This window comes from Oncorhynchus nerka, linkage group LG25, assembly GCF_034236695.1.
Source record: "Oncorhynchus nerka isolate Pitt River linkage group LG25, Oner_Uvic_2.0, whole genome shotgun sequence".
Lineage (NCBI taxonomy): Eukaryota > Metazoa > Chordata > Actinopteri > Salmoniformes > Salmonidae > Oncorhynchus > Oncorhynchus nerka.
Window position 1 is genome coordinate 39,598,754 of NC_088420.1, and position 22,650 is coordinate 39,621,403.

The 22,650-nt window shown below is 43.1% G+C and overlaps 1 protein-coding gene across 3 annotated transcripts; it reads left to right on the forward strand.

The window, feature by feature from the left end:
* The first annotated feature begins 6,688 nt into the window (after nucleotides 1-6,688).
* LOC115109496 (kelch domain-containing protein 10) lies at nucleotides 6,689-21,961 on the forward strand. 3 transcript variants are annotated; one of them, XM_029634443.2, is made up of 10 exons: nucleotides 6,689-6,923; nucleotides 7,849-7,941; nucleotides 10,039-10,260; nucleotides 10,411-10,565; nucleotides 13,902-14,050; nucleotides 14,145-14,229; nucleotides 14,321-14,387; nucleotides 14,471-14,518; nucleotides 18,745-18,884; nucleotides 18,966-21,961. In XM_029634443.2, exons 1-10 carry the CDS (start codon nucleotides 6,830-6,832, stop codon nucleotides 19,173-19,175), a joined length of 1,263 nt encoding a protein of 420 aa, XP_029490303.1. In that variant the 5' UTR covers nucleotides 6,689-6,829; the 3' UTR covers nucleotides 19,176-21,961. The 3 variants fall into 3 exon arrangements, with proteins under 3 accessions (XP_029490303.1, XP_029490301.1, XP_029490305.1); XM_029634441.2 differs by having other exon boundaries at nucleotides 18,745-21,961; XM_029634445.2 differs by lacking the exon at nucleotides 7,849-7,941.
* Nucleotides 21,962-22,650: the final 689 nt, after the last annotated feature.

The window sequence follows — 22,650 nt, forward strand, 5'->3', positions numbered from 1 at the left end:
ACAGTTAGCTATTTCCGAGTTTCCTAGTTCCAACTATCACTTGAAAGCGGCATTGGAACATAGAAATAGACTTAATAGACACGACAACCATCGACATCGTTTTCTTCCCAAAGATGCGAAGGAGAATTTCTACACACAGCGAAGGATGCGAAGGAGACTTTCTACACACAGCGAATGAAAATTACTATGATAAATAATGCTTATGAACCATGGCACCAGGTGAAAACACATCATAAAACAAAACACTCATTAACTCTGGGCTCCCAAGTGGTGCAGCGTTCTAAAACACTCCATCTCTGTGTTAGGGGGCGTCACTACAAACCCTGGTTTATTCCAGGCTGTATCCTAACCAGCGCACATTTGTCCCAGCGTCGTCCGGAATTGATCCCCTTTCCGATTGTTTGGGGCATCTGTAAAAAAAAAAAAAAAAAGCTTGTCCGGAGAAGACAAGGTGAGCGCTACCATCAGTCCTGTCTCATGCCAACAATAAAGCATCTTGAGACCTTGAGAAAGGCATTGTTCGTCGTGTGGGGTTGCTTCTCAGCCAAGGGAGTGGGCTCCCTCACAATTGTGCCTAAGAACACAGCCATGAATAAAGAATGGTACCAACACATCCTTCGTGAGCAACTCCTAACCATCCAGGAACATTTTGGTGACGAACAATGCCTTTTCCAGCATGATGGAGCACCTTGCCATAAGGCAAAAGTGATAACTAAGTGGCTCAGGGAACAAAACATTGATATTTTGGGTCCATGGCCAGGAAACTCCCCAGGCCTGGAGGGAAGCCAAACTCATTCCACTACCCATGAATGGTAAAGCAGCCTTTACTGGTTCTAACAGTTTAAAGATGACCGTTTTAATGTCACATGCACAAGTACAGTGAAATGCCTTTCTTGCAAACTCAGAACCCAACAATGCAATAATCTATTTTTTTTTAAATTATTTTTTATTTCACCTTTATTTAACCAGGTAGGCTAGTTGAGAACAAGTTCTCATTTGCAACTGCGACCTGGCCAAGATAAAGCATAGCAGTGTGAACAGACAACACAGAGTTACACATGGAGTAAACAATTAACAAGTCAATAACACAGTAGAAAAAACGGGCAGTCTATATACAATGTGTGCAAAAGGCATGAGGAGGTAGGCGAATAATACAATTTTGCAGATTAACACTGGAGTGATAAATGATCAGATGGTCATGTACAGGTAGAGATATTGGTGTGCAAAAGAGCAGAAAAGTAAATAAATAAAAAACAGTATAAAAACAGTATGGGAATGAGGTAGGTGAAAATGGGTGGGCTATTTACCAATAGACTATGTACAGCTGCAGCGATCGGTTAGCTGCTCGGATAGCTGATGTTTGAAGTTGGTGAGGAGATAAAAGTCTCCAACTTCAGCGATTTTGCAGTTCGTTCCAGTCACAGGCAGCAGAGTACTGGAACGAAAGGCGGCCAAATGAGGTGTTGGCTTTAGGGATGATCAGTGAGATACACCTGCTGGAGCGCATGCTACGGATGGGTGTTGCCATCGTGACCAGTGAACTGAGATAAGGCGGAGCTTTACCTAGCATGGACTTGTAGATGACCTGAGCCAGTGGGTCTGGCGACGAATATGTAGCGAGGGCCAGCCGACTAGAGCATACAAGTCGCAGTGGTGGGTGGTATAAGGTGCTTTGGTGACAAAACGGATGGCACTGTGATAGACTGCATCCAGTTTGCTGAGTAGAGTGTTGGAAGCCATTTTGTAGATGACATCGCCGAAGTCGAGGATCGGTAGGATAGTCAGTTTTACTAGGGTAAGCTTGGCGGCGTGAGTGAAGGAGGCTTTGTTGCGGAATAGAAAGCCGACTCTTGATTTGATTTTCGATTGGAGATGTTTGATGTGAGTCTGGAAGGAGAGTTTGCAGTCTAGCCAGACACCTAGGTACTTATAGATGTCCACATATTCAAGGTCGGAACCATCCAGGGTGGTGATGCTGGTCAGGCGTGCGGGTGCAGGCAGCGATCGGTTGAAAAGCATGCATTTGGTTTTACTCGCGTTTAAGAGCAGTTGGAGGCCACGGAAGGAGTGCTGTATGGCATTGAAGCTCGTTTGGAGGTTAGATAGCACAGTGTCCAATGACGGGCCGAAAGTATATAGAATGGTGTCGTCTGCGTAGAGGTGGATCAGGGAATCGCCCGCAGCAAGAGCAACATCATTGATATATACAGAGAAAAGAGTCGGCCCGAGAATTGAACCCTGTGGCACCCCCATAGAGACTGCCAGAGGACCGGACAGCATGCCCTCCGATTTGACACACTGAACTCTGTCTGCAAAGTAATTGGTGAACCAGGCAAGGCAGTCATCCGAAAAACCGAGGCTATTGAGTCTGCCGATAAGAATATGGTGATTGACAGAGTCGAAAGCCTTGGCGAGGTCGATGAAGACGGCTGCACCGTACTGTCTTTTATCGATGGCGGTTATGATATCGTTTAGTACCTTGAGTGTGGCTGAGGTGCACCCGTGACCGGCTCGGAAACCAGATTGCACAGCGGAGAAGGTACGGTGGGATTCGAGATGGTCAGTGACCAATGTAATACTAGTAATACTAGAAAAAAACACACGAGAAATAAGAAGAACACAATAAGTAAGTAAGCATATTATTTACAGGGCCAGTTCCAATACCATATTTACAATGTGCAGAGATACTGGAGTGATGGCGGTAGATATGTATAGGGGTAAGGTGACTAGGCATCAGGATATAAGATAAAGAGAGTAGCAGCATCTTGAATGTGAGTGGGTGTGCTTGTGTGTAGAGCCAATATAAATGTGTGCATGTTATATGTGTGTCACACCCTGATCTGTTTCACCTGTCTTGTGCTCGTTTCCAAATCCCCACCAGGTGTCTCCTATTTTTCTCCATTATCCCCTGTGTACCTGCGTTTTCTGTTTGTCTGTTGCCAGTTCGTCTTGTTATGTCAGGTCTTACTAGCGTTTTTCCAGTATCTCAAGTTTTGTTTTGTGGTCTTCCCGGTTCCGACCTTTCTGCCTGTCCTGACCCTAAGCCTGCCTGCCGTTCTGTCCCAGATTGACTCTGCCTTGGATTACGAACCTCTGCATTCCCTCGAGCTGTAATTTGCCTGTCCCTTTGTTATAATAAATATTCTGAGAATCAAACTATCTGCCTCCTGTGTCTGCATCTGGGTCATATCCTGAGTCGTGATAGTGTGAGTGAGCAGATAATGGAGTGAGTGTGTAGGGCCCAGTGAGTGTGCGTAGAGACACAAATAAAAAGGTCAATGAGGATACAAGGTTAACTCAGTCTGTGTAGCTATTTTGTTAACTATATATCAGTCGTCTTGCTTAGGGATAGAAACTGTTCAAGAGCTTGTTGGTGCCAGACTTGATGCACCAGTACCGCTTGCCGTGCGAAATCAGAGAGAATAGTGTGGTTGGAGTCTTTAACGATTTTCCGGGCCTTCCTATTCCACTACCTGAAATACAGTGCATTAAAGTATTTAGACACTTGAATACTTTCCGAATATACTGTAGATGTCCTGGGTGGCAGGGAGCTTGGCCCCAGTGATGTACTGGGTTGTCCGCACCACCCTCTGTAGAGCCACAGCTGTAGAACTTTTTATAGATTTGAGTGCCCATTTTCAACCTCCTGAGGGGGAAGAGGCGCTATTGTGCCTTCTTCACAACTGTGTGTGTGTTTGGACTATTTTAATTCTTTAGTGATTTGGACACCGAGGAACTTGAAGTTCTGATCCACTGCGGTCCGTCGATGTGGATGGGGGCGTGCTCCCCCTCCCATTTCCTGTAGTCCACGATCAGCTCCTTGGTCTTATTTACGTTGAGGGAGAGGTTGTTGTTCTGGCACAACACTGCCAGGCCGCTGACCTCCTCCCAGTACGCTGACTCTTCATCACCGGTGATCAGGCCTACCACCGTCGTCAGCAAACGTGATGAATTTGTTGGAGTCGTGCAGGGCCATGCAGCTGTGGGTGAACAGGGGGTACAGGAGGGGACTAAGCACACACCTCTGGGGGCTGCTGTGTTGAGGGTCAGTGTGGCGGAAGTGATGTTGCCTACCCTCACCACCTGGGGTCGGCCCATCAGGAAGTCCAGGAAGGTGTTCAGACCCAGAGTCCTAAGCTTGGTGACGAGCTTGGAGGGGACAAGTGTATTGAACGCTGAGCTGTAGTCAGTGAACAGCATCCTCACATAGGTATTGCTCTTTTCTAAGTGGGTGAGGGCAGTGTGAAGAGCGATTGAGATTGCGTCATCTATGGATCTAATGTGTGCCATAACCAGCCTCTCAAAAGCACTTCCTGATTACAGAAGTGAGTGCTACAGGGCGGTAGTCATTGTAGCATAAAGCCTTACAGTTATTGGGGACAGGAATTATGGTGGTCATCTTAAAACATGTGGGTATTACAGACTGGGACATGGAGAGGTTGACAATTACTGTGAACATGTCTGCCAGCTGTTCTGCGCATACTCTGAGAATGTGCCCTGGAATTCCATCTGGCCCCACGGCCTTGAGGGTATTGACCTGATTAAAGACCTTTTTCACGTCGGCCTTGGAGAGCGAGATCACTCAATCCTCTGGGTCGGTGACGGCACTCACACCCGGCATGATGTTGTTGTTGTCAAAGCGTGCATAAAATGCATTGTGTTCATCTGGTAGAGATGCATCGTTGGGCAGATCACGGTTGAGTCTTCCTTTGTAATCTGTAATGGACTGTAGCCCCTGCCACATATGGCGGGCGTTGGAGCCTGTGTAGTAGGATTCAACCTTATTCCTATATTATCCTCTTGCTCGTTTGATAACTCTGGGAAGGTCATAGCGGGACTTCTTGTACTTGTTCCTGTCCTCGGCCATAGCCTCAGGGTTGTCTGCGATATCTCTGTGTGCGGTAGCCCTGTCCTTTAGTTTAGTGCCAACCTCTGTGTTAATACAGGGCTTTGATTGGGGAAGCAGCGAGCCCTCACCGTAGGTACAGCTTGCTGCCAGCTCATAGCAAACTGTTGAAAAAATAGTGTTTGACCAAATACAATGCTATTTCTCTGTAAACAAATGAACAGACTTTCAGCATGCTTATATAGAAGGGCACTCAAAGCACTGCACTGACACAAATTACTGATGACTGGTTGAAGGAAATTGATAATAAGAAGATGGAGGTAGTTGTACTGTTAGATTTCAGTGCAGCCTTTGATATTATTGACTAAGACCTGTTGTTGAGAACCTCTGCCATAAAATGGATTCAGAGCTATCTAGCTAACAGAACGCAGAGGGTTTTCTTTAATGAAAGCTTCTCTAATGTAAAACATGTCAAGTATGGAGTATCCCAGGGATGGTCTCTAGACCCTCTAATCTTTTCAATTTTACCAATGACCTGACACTGGCATTAAACCAAGCATGTGTGTCCATATATGCTGATGATTCAACCTTATACGCATCAGCAACCACGGCTAACAAAGAGTTGCACTCTGTTTTGGAATGGGTGGCCAGTAATAAACTGGTCCTGAACATGCATTTGGTGCAAATAATTTCCTAAGTTCTCAGCTGAATCTGGTAATTAATGTTATGTCTATTGAACAAGTTGAGGAGACTAAATTACTTGGTGTTACCTTAGATTGTAAACTGTCATGGTCAAAACATATAGATTTAATGGTTGTAAAGATGGAAAGAGGTCTGTCTGTAATAAAGAGATTCTCTGCTTTTTTGATACCACACTCCACAAAGCAAGTCCTGCAGGATCTAGTTTTATCTTATCTTGATTATTGCCCAGTCATATGGTCAAGTGCTGCAAAGAAAGAGCTAGTTAAGCTGCAGCTGGCCCTGAACAGAGCCGCACGTCTTGCTCTTCATTGTAATCAGAGTGCTAATATTAATACTATGCATGAGTTGAGGAAAGACTGATTGTGTCACTTCTTGTATTTAGAAGAAATATTCATGTTTTTGGAAATTCCAAATTGTTTGCATAGTCAACTTACAGCACTGGGGTATTTTCATAACTTTTGTTATTGACCAAATACTTATTTTCCACCATAATTTGCAAATAAATTCATTAAAAATCCTACAGTGTGATTTTCTGGATTTTTCCCCCTCATTTTGTCTGTCATAGTTGAAGTGTGCCTATGTTGAAAATTACAGGCCTCTCTCATCTTTTTAAGTGGGAGAACTTGCACAATTGGTGGCTGACTAAATACTTTTTTGCCCCACTGTATATAGTGCAAGTGAACAGCAAACCTGGTTTAAAAAACAAACAAATAAGGCACAATGGCTCTCCCCCATGTGACCTACTTGTTGTGTGTATGTACTGATAATGTTTTAGTATGTGTAACTGATAGATGCACACACACCAAATCAAATCAAATTTGATTGGTCACATACACATATTTAGCAGATGTTATTGCTGGTGTAGTGAAATGCTTGTGTTGCTAGTTCCAACAGTGCAGTAATATCTAACAATTTACAACAATACACACAAATCTAAAAGTCAAATAATGGAATTAAGAAATATATAACAGTAAGTCTTACACCAGTAAGACTAGCTGCCGCCTGTTAACCCTGACTACATTTACCACCCATCTGCTTGGAAGTTTGTTTGCAAACAGTTTATAACCCATTTCCCAACGTTTTAGAATACTGTAACTCTTGAATGCCTTCTCGATTATCTGATTGGCTGGAGCATTTCATCTGGCGTGGACGACGTTTCAAGTTGACGTGGATGCATGTCTAGCGAACTGGTGTTTAGTTTTTTTTGTCCTTATCACGGTTTGTTGCGACATCATTTCAATCGATGAAAGTTTTTTATTTACTGTTAGTTACCTTTTCAAAATGTCCTCTGTTGAAGATGGTGAATGTAGTCGCGGCTTGTATCAACTCAACAAATTCGAGAAACTGTCGGGGAGGCCTCCCATCAGAGACTCAGGTTTGTAGCTAGCTGAACTGTTATTTTTCTATCTAGCTGCTATCCATGTAAAACTACCTAGCTAGAATTAGTTAGCTAGCTAAAGTAACTAACTGACGGGCAATCAACAAAAAAAACGAGTCAGTGTAATTGTTTAGGTAGGCATATCTTCGAATTACAATATTAGAGACAGGCGATTAACTTTAGCTTGGACTTTAACCAAGTATTTTAGCCAGCTAACGCTAACGTTAGCGCAGCTTGATACGGAAGTCAACATGCAAAGAAGACTGACTAATGGTGGGAAGCATACATTTTCCCTCTGGGCAATCCATTGCCAGTCATTTGTACTACTGACTTTGCTGAGTAGATCTAAATGTATTTCCATAGGAACTATTGTAGTATTGACCAATCAGTGGCAACTACAGTTTTGAAACAACTCAAGTACTGATGTAAGGTTGGAAAAGTATCTTTGACTCGAGTCAAAGATACTCTAGGTTCTGAGTGGCTAGGTAGTGTCAGCCACTTATGTGGTAGCTTCACCACCAAGGCTGTGTCTCTCTCTCAAACTACATTGTATTGGTCACATACACATATTTAGCAGCTGTTATTGCGGGTGTAGCGAAATGCTTGTGTCCCTAGCTCCAACAGTGCAGTAGTGTTTAACAGTACACACAAATCTAAAGTAAAATAATGGAATTAAGAAATATATAAATATTAGGGTACCTGTGTGTGTTTGTCATACAACAATGGACAAGCCACTTGTCTAGCCTATTTGGTTAGACACGAAGCAGGCTTGAACTGAACTCCACCAAAAGCCTATGTTTGGGGTGGAATGTTAGTCTGTCTGCTTTTGTAATGTTTTTGTGGTTTTGTTCTCCGCTAATTGTGTCTGTGTGTGCACATGTCTGTATCATGGCTGGTGATTGTGGTTGGTGATGACTGGCAGGCTCTAAGAAGAGAGTAAGATGGCTTCAGGCTCGGCGGATCTTCTCCCCTTCGTGCCCCAACTTCCGCATCCCTAATAGGTTTCTGAGAGAAGGTGGGTAACTGTAACACCCGAGACTGCAGCCAAGACCACCTCTCTCTTCACCGACCAATGCTAACGCAACTCTAGTGCCCTCAGACTAAAGAATGAGGGATTCAATTTAAGCTGGCCCGGGTTGAACAGGGATAGCAGGGTGCGCCATGCTAAAATTGAACAGTAATCAGCGCCACTTGGTCATCTTGTCAACAAGGCATCATGAAGCATCGTTCAGAAACATCTCTTTTCCATGAAATATATGTTTGAATTTTCAAACTAGGTTTCATTGGGAATGCAGATTAAGCATGCAGATTTATCAAGCTCAATCATTTTTGCATAGAAATACACATTCTTACATATTACTCCACATATTTCACCTACTGTACGTCACTTTTGTTTTGAGCTGCTGTTGGCCAGAACGGGGCATTAATGGAATCCCCTCAATGGCAACTATGTCTCCTACAGTTGGTCAAGCACAAATGTCCTATCTGCTCTTCCACCTCCTCTCTCACTCCCTTGTCCAGTCTGCAGTGCTTCTCTTCTCCCTCTCGTTTCCCCAAGACTCAAGGAAATCCACTTGTACCACTCTGCTTCCTTCTTTCTTCCTCCTCTCTTCCTATCTAAACAGCCTCTTCCTCTCCCTTGTAATGGTTCTCGGTCCACTCCACCTCTTCTCTTCTTTCCTGTTCTCTTATCACTTTTATCCCTCTTAGCAAGAGTCTCTCTTACTCTGATTGGCCCTGGTTCCTCCTTTCCTCTTGTCACTCATCCTCTTCAGCTTTCTTTATTGGACCCAGGGAGGCTTTCTCTCCCTCAGTGTCTCTGGGTTTGGATGTACGTTTGTCATGGAGTGTTCTGAGGTCTCGCTTTCTCTGTTCTATTTTTCTTTCTGTGAGTCGGTCATGTTGTTGCTCCTATAACGATTGTCATAATTGTTATAGGAAGCAATTGACCTCCGTGCGCCTAGGAGAAGAAAAAAAAATCACCCAAATGATAATGGTTGCAATGATGACTTCACTGTACCGCTGCCCCTGAGTGCCATGGAGAATACACTGAGCGCAGATTCATGACCGTCATGCTTGCACCATTACTACAAAGAAAATAGCTTGTTACTTACACAAAAAAAATGTGCTCCTAAATTTTTCAACGTAGGCTCATAAATTAGAACGTCAGTGTAGAGCCCTTGACCTGTGCCTCCTATTTTCCTCAGTGTCTGAAAGTAGATCCACTTGACTATTTGATCTGTTATTCCACTAAAAACATTCCTCTGGTCTTTTCAACAACAAAATATCTTGAGGCTCAATGATTCCATAGGGCTGTTGTTTAGTCCTTGGCTGTTTACTCAAAGCTCATCATACTGATGCCTGGACATTTAATCAGTACACACGGTGAACTCCACCACCTCCACAGTGGAAATGTTACGAAGTATGTCAATAAGATATGGCTCATTATTCATTTAACATGCAGACTTTCTCCTACGCCTGTCATATAGGGAGTACTTTAACCACATGCTTGCTTATGTGATGGCTAGGCCTATTTATCTAGATTCTTAAATAATCAGAAATGTTTTAGCATTTGCTTGTTGAAAGCGGTCTGTTTATGCAGCCATGTTCTTGGTAATCTGTGCAGCAGATTACATAATGGCTCTGGGGGGAAATCTGATGGAAACCCCCTGGATTACTTCACTGCATTTTATTATACTCATTTATGTCTCTAGATCGGCTGTCTGTGACACACAGCTGGGAAATAACAGACTAGGCCTACACATCTATGGCTTTTCAGCCCATGCAAATCATGTAGTGGCGGTCAAGTCAACAAGGGTAGGATACGTGTTTTAGATTGAAATCTAGACAATGTTTCAGGCTCCATTCCAAATAACGGCCCCTTCTGCGCTGTTGTTCCTGCCCTCATGAATCTGGCTGGACTAAATAGGTGAAAACCATATGGCAGAAAGAGAAAAGGTGGCGCTATTGCTTAAAGATATCGCAGAGATCCACAAAGGGCACTAAAGAAGTGCAAGAGGAAGGACAATTCCCCTGTAACCCTGTCTCCTTCTCTCACCCTTGCTCCCTCTTCCATCCATGAAACCCCACTCTTTACTCACCTCCCCCTCAGGTCACTGTGCCCCCCCGGCCCGCAGCGGGCACCGGTGTGTGGCAGACAATGCCAACCTGTATGTGTTTGGAGGATACAATCCTGACTTTGAGGAGGCAGGTGGCTCGGAGAACGAGGACTACCCTCTTTTCAGGGAGCTGTGGAGGTTTCACTTCGCCACGGCTACCTGGCAACAGGTCCACACAGAGGGCTACATGCCCACCGAGCTGGCTTCCATGTCAGGTAAGGGATCAAGTTGAAGATTGGCTGTCCTTTTATGTACCCATCGATCCATTGCAAAATGAACTTGCTTAACCATTATTATCCGTTCCTGGTCAGACTGAGAACAGACCGTTGAACAGTTTGTTTTGTGTTTTTCTCTGTGTGTCTCAGCTGTCTTACACGGCAACAATCTATTGGTGTTTGGGGGCACTGGGATTCCTTTTGGAGAAAGCAACGGGAATGACGTCCATGTCTGCAATGTTCACTACAAACGCTGGAAACTGCTCAACTGCCGAGGGAAGAAACCCAACAGAATCTACGGGCAGGTAAAGAGCTCTCATCTGTTGACCACCTGAGCTGTCCCACTGACACATCGTGTGGTCTGTGGAGAGTTAACGGTTAGCTTTAAACCTGGGCTGTGGCATTTTCCATTACTCCTACAGTGCATTCAGAAAGTATTCAGAACCATTTACTTTGTACATTTTATGTTACAGCCTTATTCTAAAATTGATTAAATGGCTTTTTCCCCCTCTTTAATCTACACCCAATGCCCTATAATGACAAAGCAAAAACAATTTTAGTAATGTTAGCAAATTTATTACAAATACAAAACAGAAACATTTACATAAGTATTCAGACCCTTTACTTTGTTGATGCACCTTTGGCAGCGATTACAGCCTCCAGTCTTCTTGGGTATGATGCTACAAGCTTGGAACACCTGTATTTGGGGAGTTTCTCCCATTCTTCTCTGTATATCCTCTCAAGCTCTGTCAGGTTGGATGGGGAGCGTCGCTGCACAGTTATTTTCAGGTCTCTCCAGAGATGTTCGATCGGGTTCAATTCCAGGCTCTGACTGGGCCACTCAAGGACATTCAGAGACGTGTCCCAAAGCCACTCCTGCGTTGTCTTGGCGTTGTGCTTAGGGTTGTTGACCTGTTGGAAGGTGAACCTTTCCCTCAGTCTGAGTTCCTGAGTGCCCTAGAGCAGGTTTTCATCAAGGATCTCAGTGCTTTGCTCTGTTTATCTTTCCCTCGATCCTGACTACTCTCTCAGTCCCTGCTGCTGAAAAACATCACGATACCACCACCAACTTGCTTCACTGTAGGGATGGTGCCATGTTACCTCCAGATGTGACTCTTGTCATTCAGGCCAAAGAGTTCAATCTTGATTTCCTCAGACCAGAGAATCTTGTTTCTCATGGTCTGGGAGTCTTCAGGTGCCTTTTGGCAAACTCCAAGCGGGCTGTCCTGTGCCTTTTTACTGAGGAGTGGTTTCCATCTGGCAACTCTACCATAAAGGCCTGATTGGTGGAGTGCTGCAGAGATGGGAGAACCTATTAGAAGGACAACCATCTCTACAGAGGAACTCTAGAGCTCCGTCAGAGTGACCATTCTCTCCGATTGCTCAGTTTGGCCGTGCGGCCAGTTCTAGAAAGAGTCTTGGTGGTTCCAAACTTCTTCCGTTTTTCTATGTCTTCTTGGGGCCGTTCAATGCTGCAGAAATCTTTTGGTACCCTTCCACAGATCTGTACCTTGACACAATTCTATCTCGGAACTCTACGGACCATTCCTTCGACCGCATGGCTTGGTTTTTGCTCTGACATGCACTGTCAACTGTAGGACCTTACATAGACAGGTGTGTGCCTTTCCAAATCATGTCCAATCAATTGAATTTACCACATGTGGAGTCAAATCAAGTTGTAGAAACATCTCAAAGATGATCAATGGAAACAAAATGCATCTGAACTCAATTATGAGTCTCATATCAAAGGTCTGAATGCTTACATAAATAAGGTATTGATGTTAATTTTAATACATTTGGAAAGGAATTGAGAAACATATTTGCTTTGTCACTCTGGGGTATTGTGGGTGTAGATTGATTAAATACAAATCCTCAATCTTAGGATGTCTGAAACATAACAAAATGTGGAAAAAGTTAAGGGATCTGAATTAGAGGTCGACCGATATAATTACCGATTTAATTAGGGCCGATTTCAAGTTTTCATAACAATCGGAAATCTGTATTTTTGGACACCGATTTGGCTGATTTAAAAATATAAATATATTTTTTAACATCTTTATTTAACTAAGCAAGTCTGTGTTCTTATTTTCAATGACGGCCTAGGAACGGTGGGTTAACTGCCTCGTTCAGGGGCAGAACGACTGATTTTACAGTTAACCTTACAGTTAACTAGTCCAACGCTCTAACTACCTGATTATATTGCACTCCACGAGGAGCCTGCCTGTCACACGAATGCAGTAAGAAGCCAAGGTAAGTTGCTAGCTAGCATTAAACTTAGTTTTTTATAAGATATCAATCAATCATAATCACTAGTTAACTACACATGGTTGATGATATTACTAGTTTATCTAGCGTGTCCTGCGTTGCATATAATCGATGCGGTGCGTATTCGTGAAAAAGGACTGTCGTTGCTCCAATGTGTTCCTAACCATAAACATCAATGCCTTTTCTTAAAATCAATACACAGAAGTATATATTTTTAAACCTGCATATTTAGCTAAAAGAAATCCAGGTTAGCAGGCAATATTAACCAGGTGAAATTGTGTCACTTCTCTTGCGTTCATTGCACGCAGAGTCAGTGTTTAGGCAACAGTTTGGGCCGGATTCGACCATATTAATGATCTAAGGCTCGTATTTCTGTGTGTTATCATGTTTTTACTAAGTCTATGATTTGATAGAGTGATGGTAGGCACCAGCAGGCTCGTAAGCATTCATTCAAACAGCACTTTCATGCGTTTGCCAGCAGTTGTTTATGACTTCAAGCCTATCAACTCGCGAGATTAGGCTGGTGTAACCGATGTGAAATGGCTAGCTAGTTCGTGGGGTGCGCGCTAATAGCGTTTCAAATGTCACTCGCTCTGAGACTTAGAGTGGTTGTTCACCTTGCTCTGCATGGGTAACGTTGCTTCGAGGGTGGCCGTTGTCGATGTGTTCATGGTTCGAGCCCAGGAAGGAGCGAGGAGAGGGACGGAAGCTATACTGTTACTGGCAATACTAAAGTGCCTATAAGAACATCCAATAGTCAAAGGTTAATGAAATACAAATGGTATAGAGAGAAATAGTCCTATAATTCCTATAATAACTACAACCTAAAACTTCTTACCTGGGAATATTGAAGACTCATGTTAAAAGGAACCACCAGCTTTCATATGTTCTCATGTTCTGAGCAAGGAACTTAAACGTTAGCTTTCTTACATGGCACATATTGCACTTACATTCTTCTCCAACACTTTGTTTTTGCATTATTTAAACCAAATTGAACATGTTTCATTATTTATTTGAGGATAAATTGATTTTATTGATGTATTATATTAAGTTAAAATAAGTATTCATTCAGTATTTTTGTAATTGTCATTATTACAAATACATTTTTAAAAATCGTCCGGGTTTAATCGGTATCTGCGTTGAAAAATCAGAATCGTTCGCCCTCTAGTCTGAATACTTTCCAAATGCACTATATATGACTTCCTTCCTTTGTCTTTCCTAACCTCTGATCTGAAAAGATTGGCTCGGTCAAAGTAAATAACTGACACAATTATTTACATTGTTAGTCTGTCCTACTGTATGTAACAAATCACTTGACCGTAAGGACATTCCCCACAACCATGCTCTCTCCCTCATTCCTCCCTCCCTCCTTCCAGGCCATGGCCATCATTAATGGCTATCTGTATGTGTTTGGAGGGACGACAGGCTACGTGTACAGCACAGACCTACACAGGCTGGACCTGACTACCAGGGAGTGGACCCACCTCAAGCCCAACAACCCCCCTACAGACCTGCCAGAGGAAAGGTCAGTCACCCCTCACCTCTTAATCTTCTGGTAGTTCCCCCCCCCCCCCGCACACACACACACACACACACACACATCTTAATCTCTCTTTCAGGTACAGACATGAGGTGGCCCATGATGGACAGAGAATATACATCCTAGGAGGCGGGACTTCCTGGACATCATATCCCCTAGACAAAGTACAGTACAGGATGAGAGAACACTGTATGTAAGGTGGTTGTTTTACTGACATATTTTAGCATGGGGGTTTACGTTCTGTTCCCCCCTCAGATACATGCCTACAACCTAGAGACTAACTCCTGGGAGGAGATTATCACGAAACCTCATGAAAAAATAGGTTGGTTGCATAAGGGTCTACTGTTGCTCATATACACATTACTGTGCACGCCTGTAAACTGATGTGTGTTCTGTTGTTGTCAGGGTATCCTGCAGCACGACGGTGTCACAGTTGTGTCCAGGTCAGGCAGGGTAAGAACTTTACATCTGTCTACTAGGAATCAGCTCTGTGTGTCCATGCTAGGGTTAATTTTCAGTAATATTGGTAAATGGCAGGTAATTTATGGTAACTTTGGTCATTTATACTTGATTAACTTGAAAAATGATTTTAAATCCTATGTAGTGCCTTCAGAAACTATTCTCACCCCTTGACCTTTTTCCACATTTGACCTTTTTCCACATTTGAACTGTTACATCCTGAATTTTAATTGGATTCGATTGAGATTTTGTTACTGGCCTACACACAATACCTCATAATGTCAAAGTGGAATTATGTGTGTTAGAAATTGTACAAATTAATTAACAATGAAAAGCTGAGATGTATTTCGTCAATAAGTATTCAACTCCTTTGTTATGGCAACCCTAAATAAGTTCAGGAGTGAAAATGTGCTAAAGTCCCATAATAAGTTGCATGGACTCACTCTGTGTGCAATAATAGTGTGTAACATGATTTTTGAAAAACTACCTCACACATAAGGTCCCTCAGTCAAGCAATGAATTTTAAACACAGATTCAAGACCAGGGAGGTTTTCCAGTGCCTCGCAAAGAACAGCACCTATTGTTAGATGGGTAGAAATAAAAAGCAGGCATTGAATATCCCTTTGAGCATGATGTAGTTTTTAATGACACTTTGGATTGTGTATCAATACATCCAGTCACTACCAAGATACAGACGCCCTTCCTAACTTAGTTGCCGGAAAGGAAGGAAACCTCTCAGAGATTTCACCGTGAGGCCAATAGTGACTTTATGGGAGGTAATGCTGTAGTTACTCCACAATACTAACATAAATGACAGTGAAAAGAAGGAAGGCTGTACAGAATAAAAATATTCCAAAACATGCATCCTGTTACAATAAGGCACTAAAGTAAAACTGCTAAAAATTTGTCCTGAATACAAAGCCTTATGTTTGGAGCAAACACAACGCCACTGAGTACCTTTCTTCATATTTCTAAGCATGGTGGTGGCTGCATCATGTTATGGGTATGCTTGTCATCGGCAAGGACTAAGATGTTTTTTAGGATAAAAAGAAACGGAATAGAGCTAAGCACAGGCAAAATCCTAGAGGAAAACCTGTTGGGAGACCAATTCAGCTTTCGTTGCTTACAAAGATGGCATTAAATGTTCCCAAGTGGCCTAGTTACAGTTTAACTTACAGTACCAGTCAAAAGTTTGGACATACCTACTTATTCCAGGGTTTTTCTTTATTTGTACTATTTTCTACTTTGTAGAATAATAGTGAAGACATCAACACTATGAAATAACAACTGGAATCATGTAATAACCAAAAGTGTTACATTTATCAAAATATATTAGCCCCCCTTTTCCTTGACAGCTTTGCACACTCTTGGCGTTCTCTCAACCAGCTTCATGAGGTAGTCACCTGGAATGCATTTCAATTAACAGGTATGTCTTGTTAATTTGTGGAATTTCTTCAATGCGTTTGAGCCGATCAATTGTGTTATGACAAGGTAGGGGGTATACAGAAGATAGCCCTATTTGCTAAAAGACCAAGTCCATAATATGGCAAGAACAGCTCAAATAAGCAAAGAGAAACAACAACTTTAAGACATGAAGGTCAGTCAATATGGAAAATGTCAAGAACTTTGAAAGTTTCTTCAAGTGCAGTCGCAAAAACCATCAAGCACTATGATGAAACTGGCTCTCATGAATACCGCTACAGGAAAGGAAGACCCTGAGTTACTTATGCTGCAGAAGACAAGGTAATTAGTTACCAGCCTCAAATTGCAGACCAAATAAACGCTTCACATAGTTCAAATAGCAGACACATCTCAACATCAACTGTTCAGAGGAGACTGCATGAATCAAGCCTTCATGGTCAAATTGCTGCAAGAAACCACTATTAAAGGACACCAATAATAAGAAGAGACTTGCTTGGGCCAAGAAACACGAGTAATGGATATTAGACTGGTGGAAAATAGTCCTTTGGTCTGATGATTCCAAATTTGAGATTTGATATTAATTGTGTCTTTGAGACGCAGAGTAGGTGAACAGATGCTCTCCGCATGTGTGGTTCCCAGCGTGAAGCAAAGAGGAGGAGGTGTGATTGTGTGGGTGTGCTTTTCTGGTGACACTGTCTGTGATTGATTTAGAATTCAAGGCACACTTAACCAGCATGGCTACCACAGCATTCTGCAGTGATATGCCATCCCATCTGGTTTGCGCTTAGTCCCACCATCATTTGTTTTTCAACAGGACAATGACCCAAAACTTACCTCCAGGCTGTGTAAGGGCTAATTGACCTGGGAGAGTGACGGAGTGCTGCATCAGATGACCTGGCCTCCACAATCACCTGACTTCAACCCAATTGGGATGAGTTGAGTGAAGGAAAAGCAGCCAACAAGTGCTCAGCATATGTGGGAACTCCTTCAAGACTGTTGGAAAAGCATTCCAGGTGAAGCTGGTTAAGATAATGTCAAGAGTTTGCAAAACTGTCAAAGCAAAGGGTGGCTACTTTGAAGAATCCCAAATATAAAATGTAACACTTTTGGTTGCTACATGATTCCATATGTTATATCATAGTTTGTCTTCACTGTTATTCTACAATGTAGAAAATAGTCAAAATAAAGAAACCCTTGAATGAGTAGGTGTGTCCAAACTTTTGACTGTTACTGTAAATACGCTTAAATCTATGGCAAGACTTAAATGGCTGTCTAGCAATGATCAACAGCCATTATGGGGTATTGTGCGTGTAAGTAAATGGGTGAGGGGAAAAATCTATTTAATCCATTCTGAATTCAGGCTGTCCAGGGATATGAATACTTTCTAAAGGCATGATATAGTATATATTTTTTATGTGTCCATATTGTGCATTTAGTTTCTAGGGGATAGGCTTTTGGTTCACGAGAAAATAGGCTAATGAAAAGCATCAAATCAATAATGGAATTTAAAATTAACTCCACAACTCTGGACTTCAGAACTTCCACCAGTTTGGCACCAAAACATATACATTAAAGATGTATTTAAAAAAAATGATATTTCATGCTAAAACCATGTTAAACACAATGGTATTCACTAAATTGATGTTTTATATTTAAGATAATGTTTTACAGCTTTGTCATTTTATTTTTTGATATGCAATGAGTACCAAACATTCAGAGGTCGAGACAGCATGTGTGGTAGTCAAATATCAGGTCCGAGACCAGTAGCACATCTGGTAAACAGGTCAGGGTTCCATAGCCACAGGCAGAACAGTTGAAACTGGAGCAGCAGCACGACCAGGTGGACTGGGGACAGCCAGGAGTCATCAGGCCAGGTAGTCCTGAGGCATGATCTTACGGCTCACATCCTCTAGAGGGAGGGAGAGAGAATTAGTGGGAGCATACTTAAATTCTCACACGACACTAGATAAGACAGGAGAATTACACCAGATATAACAGACTGACTCTAGTTCCCCAGCACACAAACTATTGCAGCCTAGATACTGGAGGCTGAGACGGGTGGGTCGGGAGACAGGGACCAGGCAGGATATAACCCCACCCACTTTGCCAAAGCATTGTCCTCACACCACTAGAGGGATATCTACAGACCACCAACTTACTACCCTGAGACAAGGCTGAGAATAGCCCACGAAGGTCTCCCCCACCACACGAGCCAGAGGGGGTGCCAAACCAATGCTTCCCATAGCTGTCAAGTTGGCTGGATGTCGTTTGGGTGGTGGACCATTCTTGATACACACTGGAAACTGTTGTGTGAAAAACCCAGTAGCATTGCAGTTCTTGACACAAACCGCTGCGCCTGGCACCTACTACCATACCCCTGTTCAGAGGCACTTAAATCTTTTGTCTTGCCCGTTCACCCTCTGAATGGTGCGCGCACACACACAATCCATGCCTCAAGGCTTAAAAACACTTCTTGAACCTGTCTCCTCTTCATCTACACGGATTGAAGTGGATTTAACAGGTGACATCAATAAGGGATCATAGCTTTCACCTGGTCAGTGTGTCATGATAGAGCAGATGTCTTAATGTTTTGTTCACTCAGTGTATTTTACATGTGATAAGGCCACACATAGGGCCAGAAATAATTGCATAAATGTGATCATCTGAAGTACCCATTACCAAAATTCTGGTAGTTTACCGGTAAACTTTGAAAGTTACCAATAACATACCGTCCCTTTGCTTCCCTAGTCTAGGCTATGGATTGGGAGTCAGTATTCATCCCTCTCTCCCCCCCTCAGAGGTGTTTCTATGTGGGGGTTACAACGGGGAGCTGATCCTAGCTGACCTGTGGAAGATCAACCTGCAGACCTTCCAGTGGACCAAGCTACCCACCATCATGCCTGAGCCTGCTTACTTCCACTGTGCTGCAGTCACACCGGTCAGTACATCACACACACGCACACTTTTCTGGATGTACGATTTTCAATCACGTCTCTCTCTCCTCCCTCTCCTCTCCCAGGCTGGCTGTATGTATGTGCATGGTGGAGTGGTGAACATGTCAGAGAACAGGAGGACTGGGTCTCTGTACAAGGTGTGGCTAGTGGTGCCCAGCCTGCTGGAGCTGACCTGGGAGAGGCTGCTAAAGGCCTTCCCTCACCTGGCTCAGCTCTCCTCCCTGCAGCTTCTCAGCCTGGGCCTCACACACACCCTCATCCAGCGCCTCAAGTAGACCACCATGCCCTCACGGCTGACGTGGGAACAGGTCAAAGCAAGGACAGCGGTGAAGGCCAACGGATTGTGGATGGAACTGAGTTGACTCCCTTTCCTGCCACCACTGGGCAGAGGGACTGAATGGCCACAATGAACAATGGAACAATGAACAGGTGTGTTGGCATATCTGGGAATGGACTGAGGGATGAGAAGCGATGTATATTGTGGACATAACGTCAGGTCATCCTCAAACATTGGATGCCTTTTAAAAAAATAAAGTTTTTAATGTGTGCACTTTGACTGAGTTTGAAATCCCAAGTGGAATGTTTGAAATTTGTGTTGGAGTCCCTGGGACCTGGTGTATTTCAGGGTTTGTTTGCCTTCATATTCCATTAGCCATGGCTTAACTAGGCGAGCAACTAGGAGAGTGGAGTTTTAGTAGAACTTGGGAGTTCACTGAATGCTACTTATTTCACCCTTTTATGTGTTTGCATGCAGCTGACCACACTAATCATACCCGTTATCGTGAGTATTGTTTCAAAGGGCTCTACAGTCTAGGCAAAAGATCTGCAACGTAGCCGATGGACGTTAGTTTGCTTAGCTCTCTACGTAGTATTACGTATTTTCTTTTTTTTGTGCAGCTGAATTTTTTAGAACATGACGCAAACGTAGCTCCGTAGACTGAAAACCACTATGGAGAGCCCTTAACTCTACTTACTATTCCTCCCACCACACACATGCTGTTCAAAAGGGAATAGCGGAAACTTTAAACTCAGTGGTTTATTTCCTTAATGCCTAAAGGGACATTTTAATTTGTCTCTTTTGATACTGTGATGTATAGGTTCCTGAGGGAGACAGACCAGGTACATGATGCTGATAGACATGGTGTCTTGTTTTCTGTAAGGAAGCCCACTGGTAAAGAAACAGCTGCTGCTATGTCCACTGACCGGTCTAATACGAATTGGTCTCATCTAGCAGGCTGGTGGGGCAAGACATTGATTTAGGACAGACAGGGCAAATCTTGTTCGGTATACTTCACCTCTTGAGCCAGTGTGACTATGTGAACCCCCTGTGACAGCACTGTGATTCTCTAGAGCCTGAGTCTTACAACTTCCGTTCTTAGACACACTGATCACACACACAGCGGGGAGCGGTGTGAAACTGTACTGTAGCTCCAAAGTGAAAAGAGCTCGCCATTTATTTCATTTAGTGCCTTTTCAGATCATTTTTTTCCAGTGTGACAACTGTATTGGTTTGTGTAGAGTTCTCTCCTTTTACCACGCATGTGTCCCTGAAGCATGGCTTTTAACTTTACTCCTAGTCACTGACAACATGGAAATGTCCAAATAGCCCTCCACCAGTCTCTGTTCCCCCATGCTTTACTAATCTGAGCCATTGACCCGCTCATCTTTTAATGTTGTCCTCCTTCCACCTATTCTGTTTACTGACCTTTGGTCAAACCATTCTGTCCGTTACAGTTCTTTTTATTTGGGTTTCTGAATGTCGATCACGCATAGTGAACCCTTAACTTGTGAATTTGGTTGGACAGACTATGTATAGACTCATTTGGTATGGTGCAGCCCAATATGGTGACCGGAGTGTGGGTGTGTCGAAAGGAGTGGGTGTATGGAAAGTGAATCAGCTAATTGGGCAGATTTGTTGCCACTCGACTGTTTTGCCTGTCAGTTTAAGCCAGTGTGAATGACTAGTGCACCCGGTCTTGTATTGCGCCAGCACTACACGGCTGACTCAAATAACCAAATCGTCATTTGTTGATTTATTTGAATCAGCTGTGTAGCGCTGGGGCAAAAACCACAATGTGCACCTCTTGGGGTCCCCAGGAAACTCTGGTGTAACCTAATAGCAGAGCGCTACTATCCTTTCCACTCACCCACTCCGGGCGTCATATTGGGCTGCAGCTACCCCCTTCTGCATTTATCCTATTTCTGCTTTTAAAGATGTGCACCAGTGTCTTCAGGTCATTTTAACATTAAACCAAACTGGAGATGTATCTGGTGGAAAAACCAATGAAATCACGACTCTGCCTTTTCAACAATGTTGGGTTTAATCTCTAATATCCCACACATTTTCCCTGTCAGTTAGAATGATAGCATGTAACTCACATGTCACCTCTGGTCCTCCTTTTTATACTATAGTTTCTGCACAGAACACAGGTGCTCAGTCTGAAATCAATGCCAATCCTCTTGCCCCCTGGCTACTACTTGTCGATCTGGAAGACTAGCGTTGGCTTTTGACATGTTTCTTACACCCACTCACATCTTTTAGGATCATGAGAAGTATCAAGGGATGGTGCCTAAGGGTTGATTTTTGGACTGGGAAATTTGCCTTTGCTATAACTCTAATTTTTGGGAAAGTGTGGGCTTCTGTATGAGACACTGCACCCAGTGGTCTATTGTTTTGTTGGTAATCTATGGAATAGATTTTGGAACTCCATGTCAACCTGTGAATGTAGTCACTTTACACACGCTGTACTGACTGTGGATGGACAAACAACCCGACTCTGCACAATTAAAGGCAATCATGATTATGCTGTCATGACTCCATTTAGGTTTTTTAATTTAATTGTTTGAATCAATAAATGTACTGTAAGCACTTTTTAAAAACGTTGTTTGACTGGTGTATTATTTGGCCTGAAAATCCAGGTACTATGTATTTAATTTAACTGACTCCCTTTCAAACACAACTTGTTTTGACTTTGTATTATACTGAACAAAAATCTAAATGCAACATGTAAAGTGTTGGTCCCATGTTTCATGAGCTGAAATAAAAGATCCCAGAAATGTCCCATAGGCACAAAAAGTATATTTCTCTCAAATGTTGTGCACACATTTGTTTACATCCCTGTTAGTGAGCATTTCTCCTTTGCCAAGATACTCCACCCACTTGACATGTGGTGTATCAAGAAGCTGATTGAACGGCATGATCATTACACAGGTGCACCTTTACAAAGGCCACTCTGAAATGTGCAATTTTGTCACAAAATGCTCAATGTCTCAAGTTGAGGGAGCGTGCAGTTGGCAGGCTGACTGTAGAAATGTCCACCAGAGCTGTTGACAGAATTGAATTGAATGTTCATTTCTCTACCATAAGCCGCCTGACAGTTTGAGAATTTGGCCGTATGTTCGACCGACCTCACAACTTCTGTCCATGTGTAACCACGCCAGCCCAGGACTTCCACATCTGTCTTCTTCCCCAGCAGGATTGTCTGAGACCAACTACCCGGACAGCTGATGAAATTAAGTATTTCTTTCTAGATTTAAAGTGTTCTGAAAAATGTACACAAACTATGAGTTCATAAGGAAACAAGTGAATTGAAATAAAAATCATTAGGCCCTAATCTATGGATCAAACATGACTGGGCAGGGGCGCAACCCATGGACAGGCCTAGCCACTCCGATTGACTTTTCCCCACAAAAGTGCTTTATTAATCTGATTGTGAAAAAGTCCAACTTGGATAATTGTCATGCTTGGGT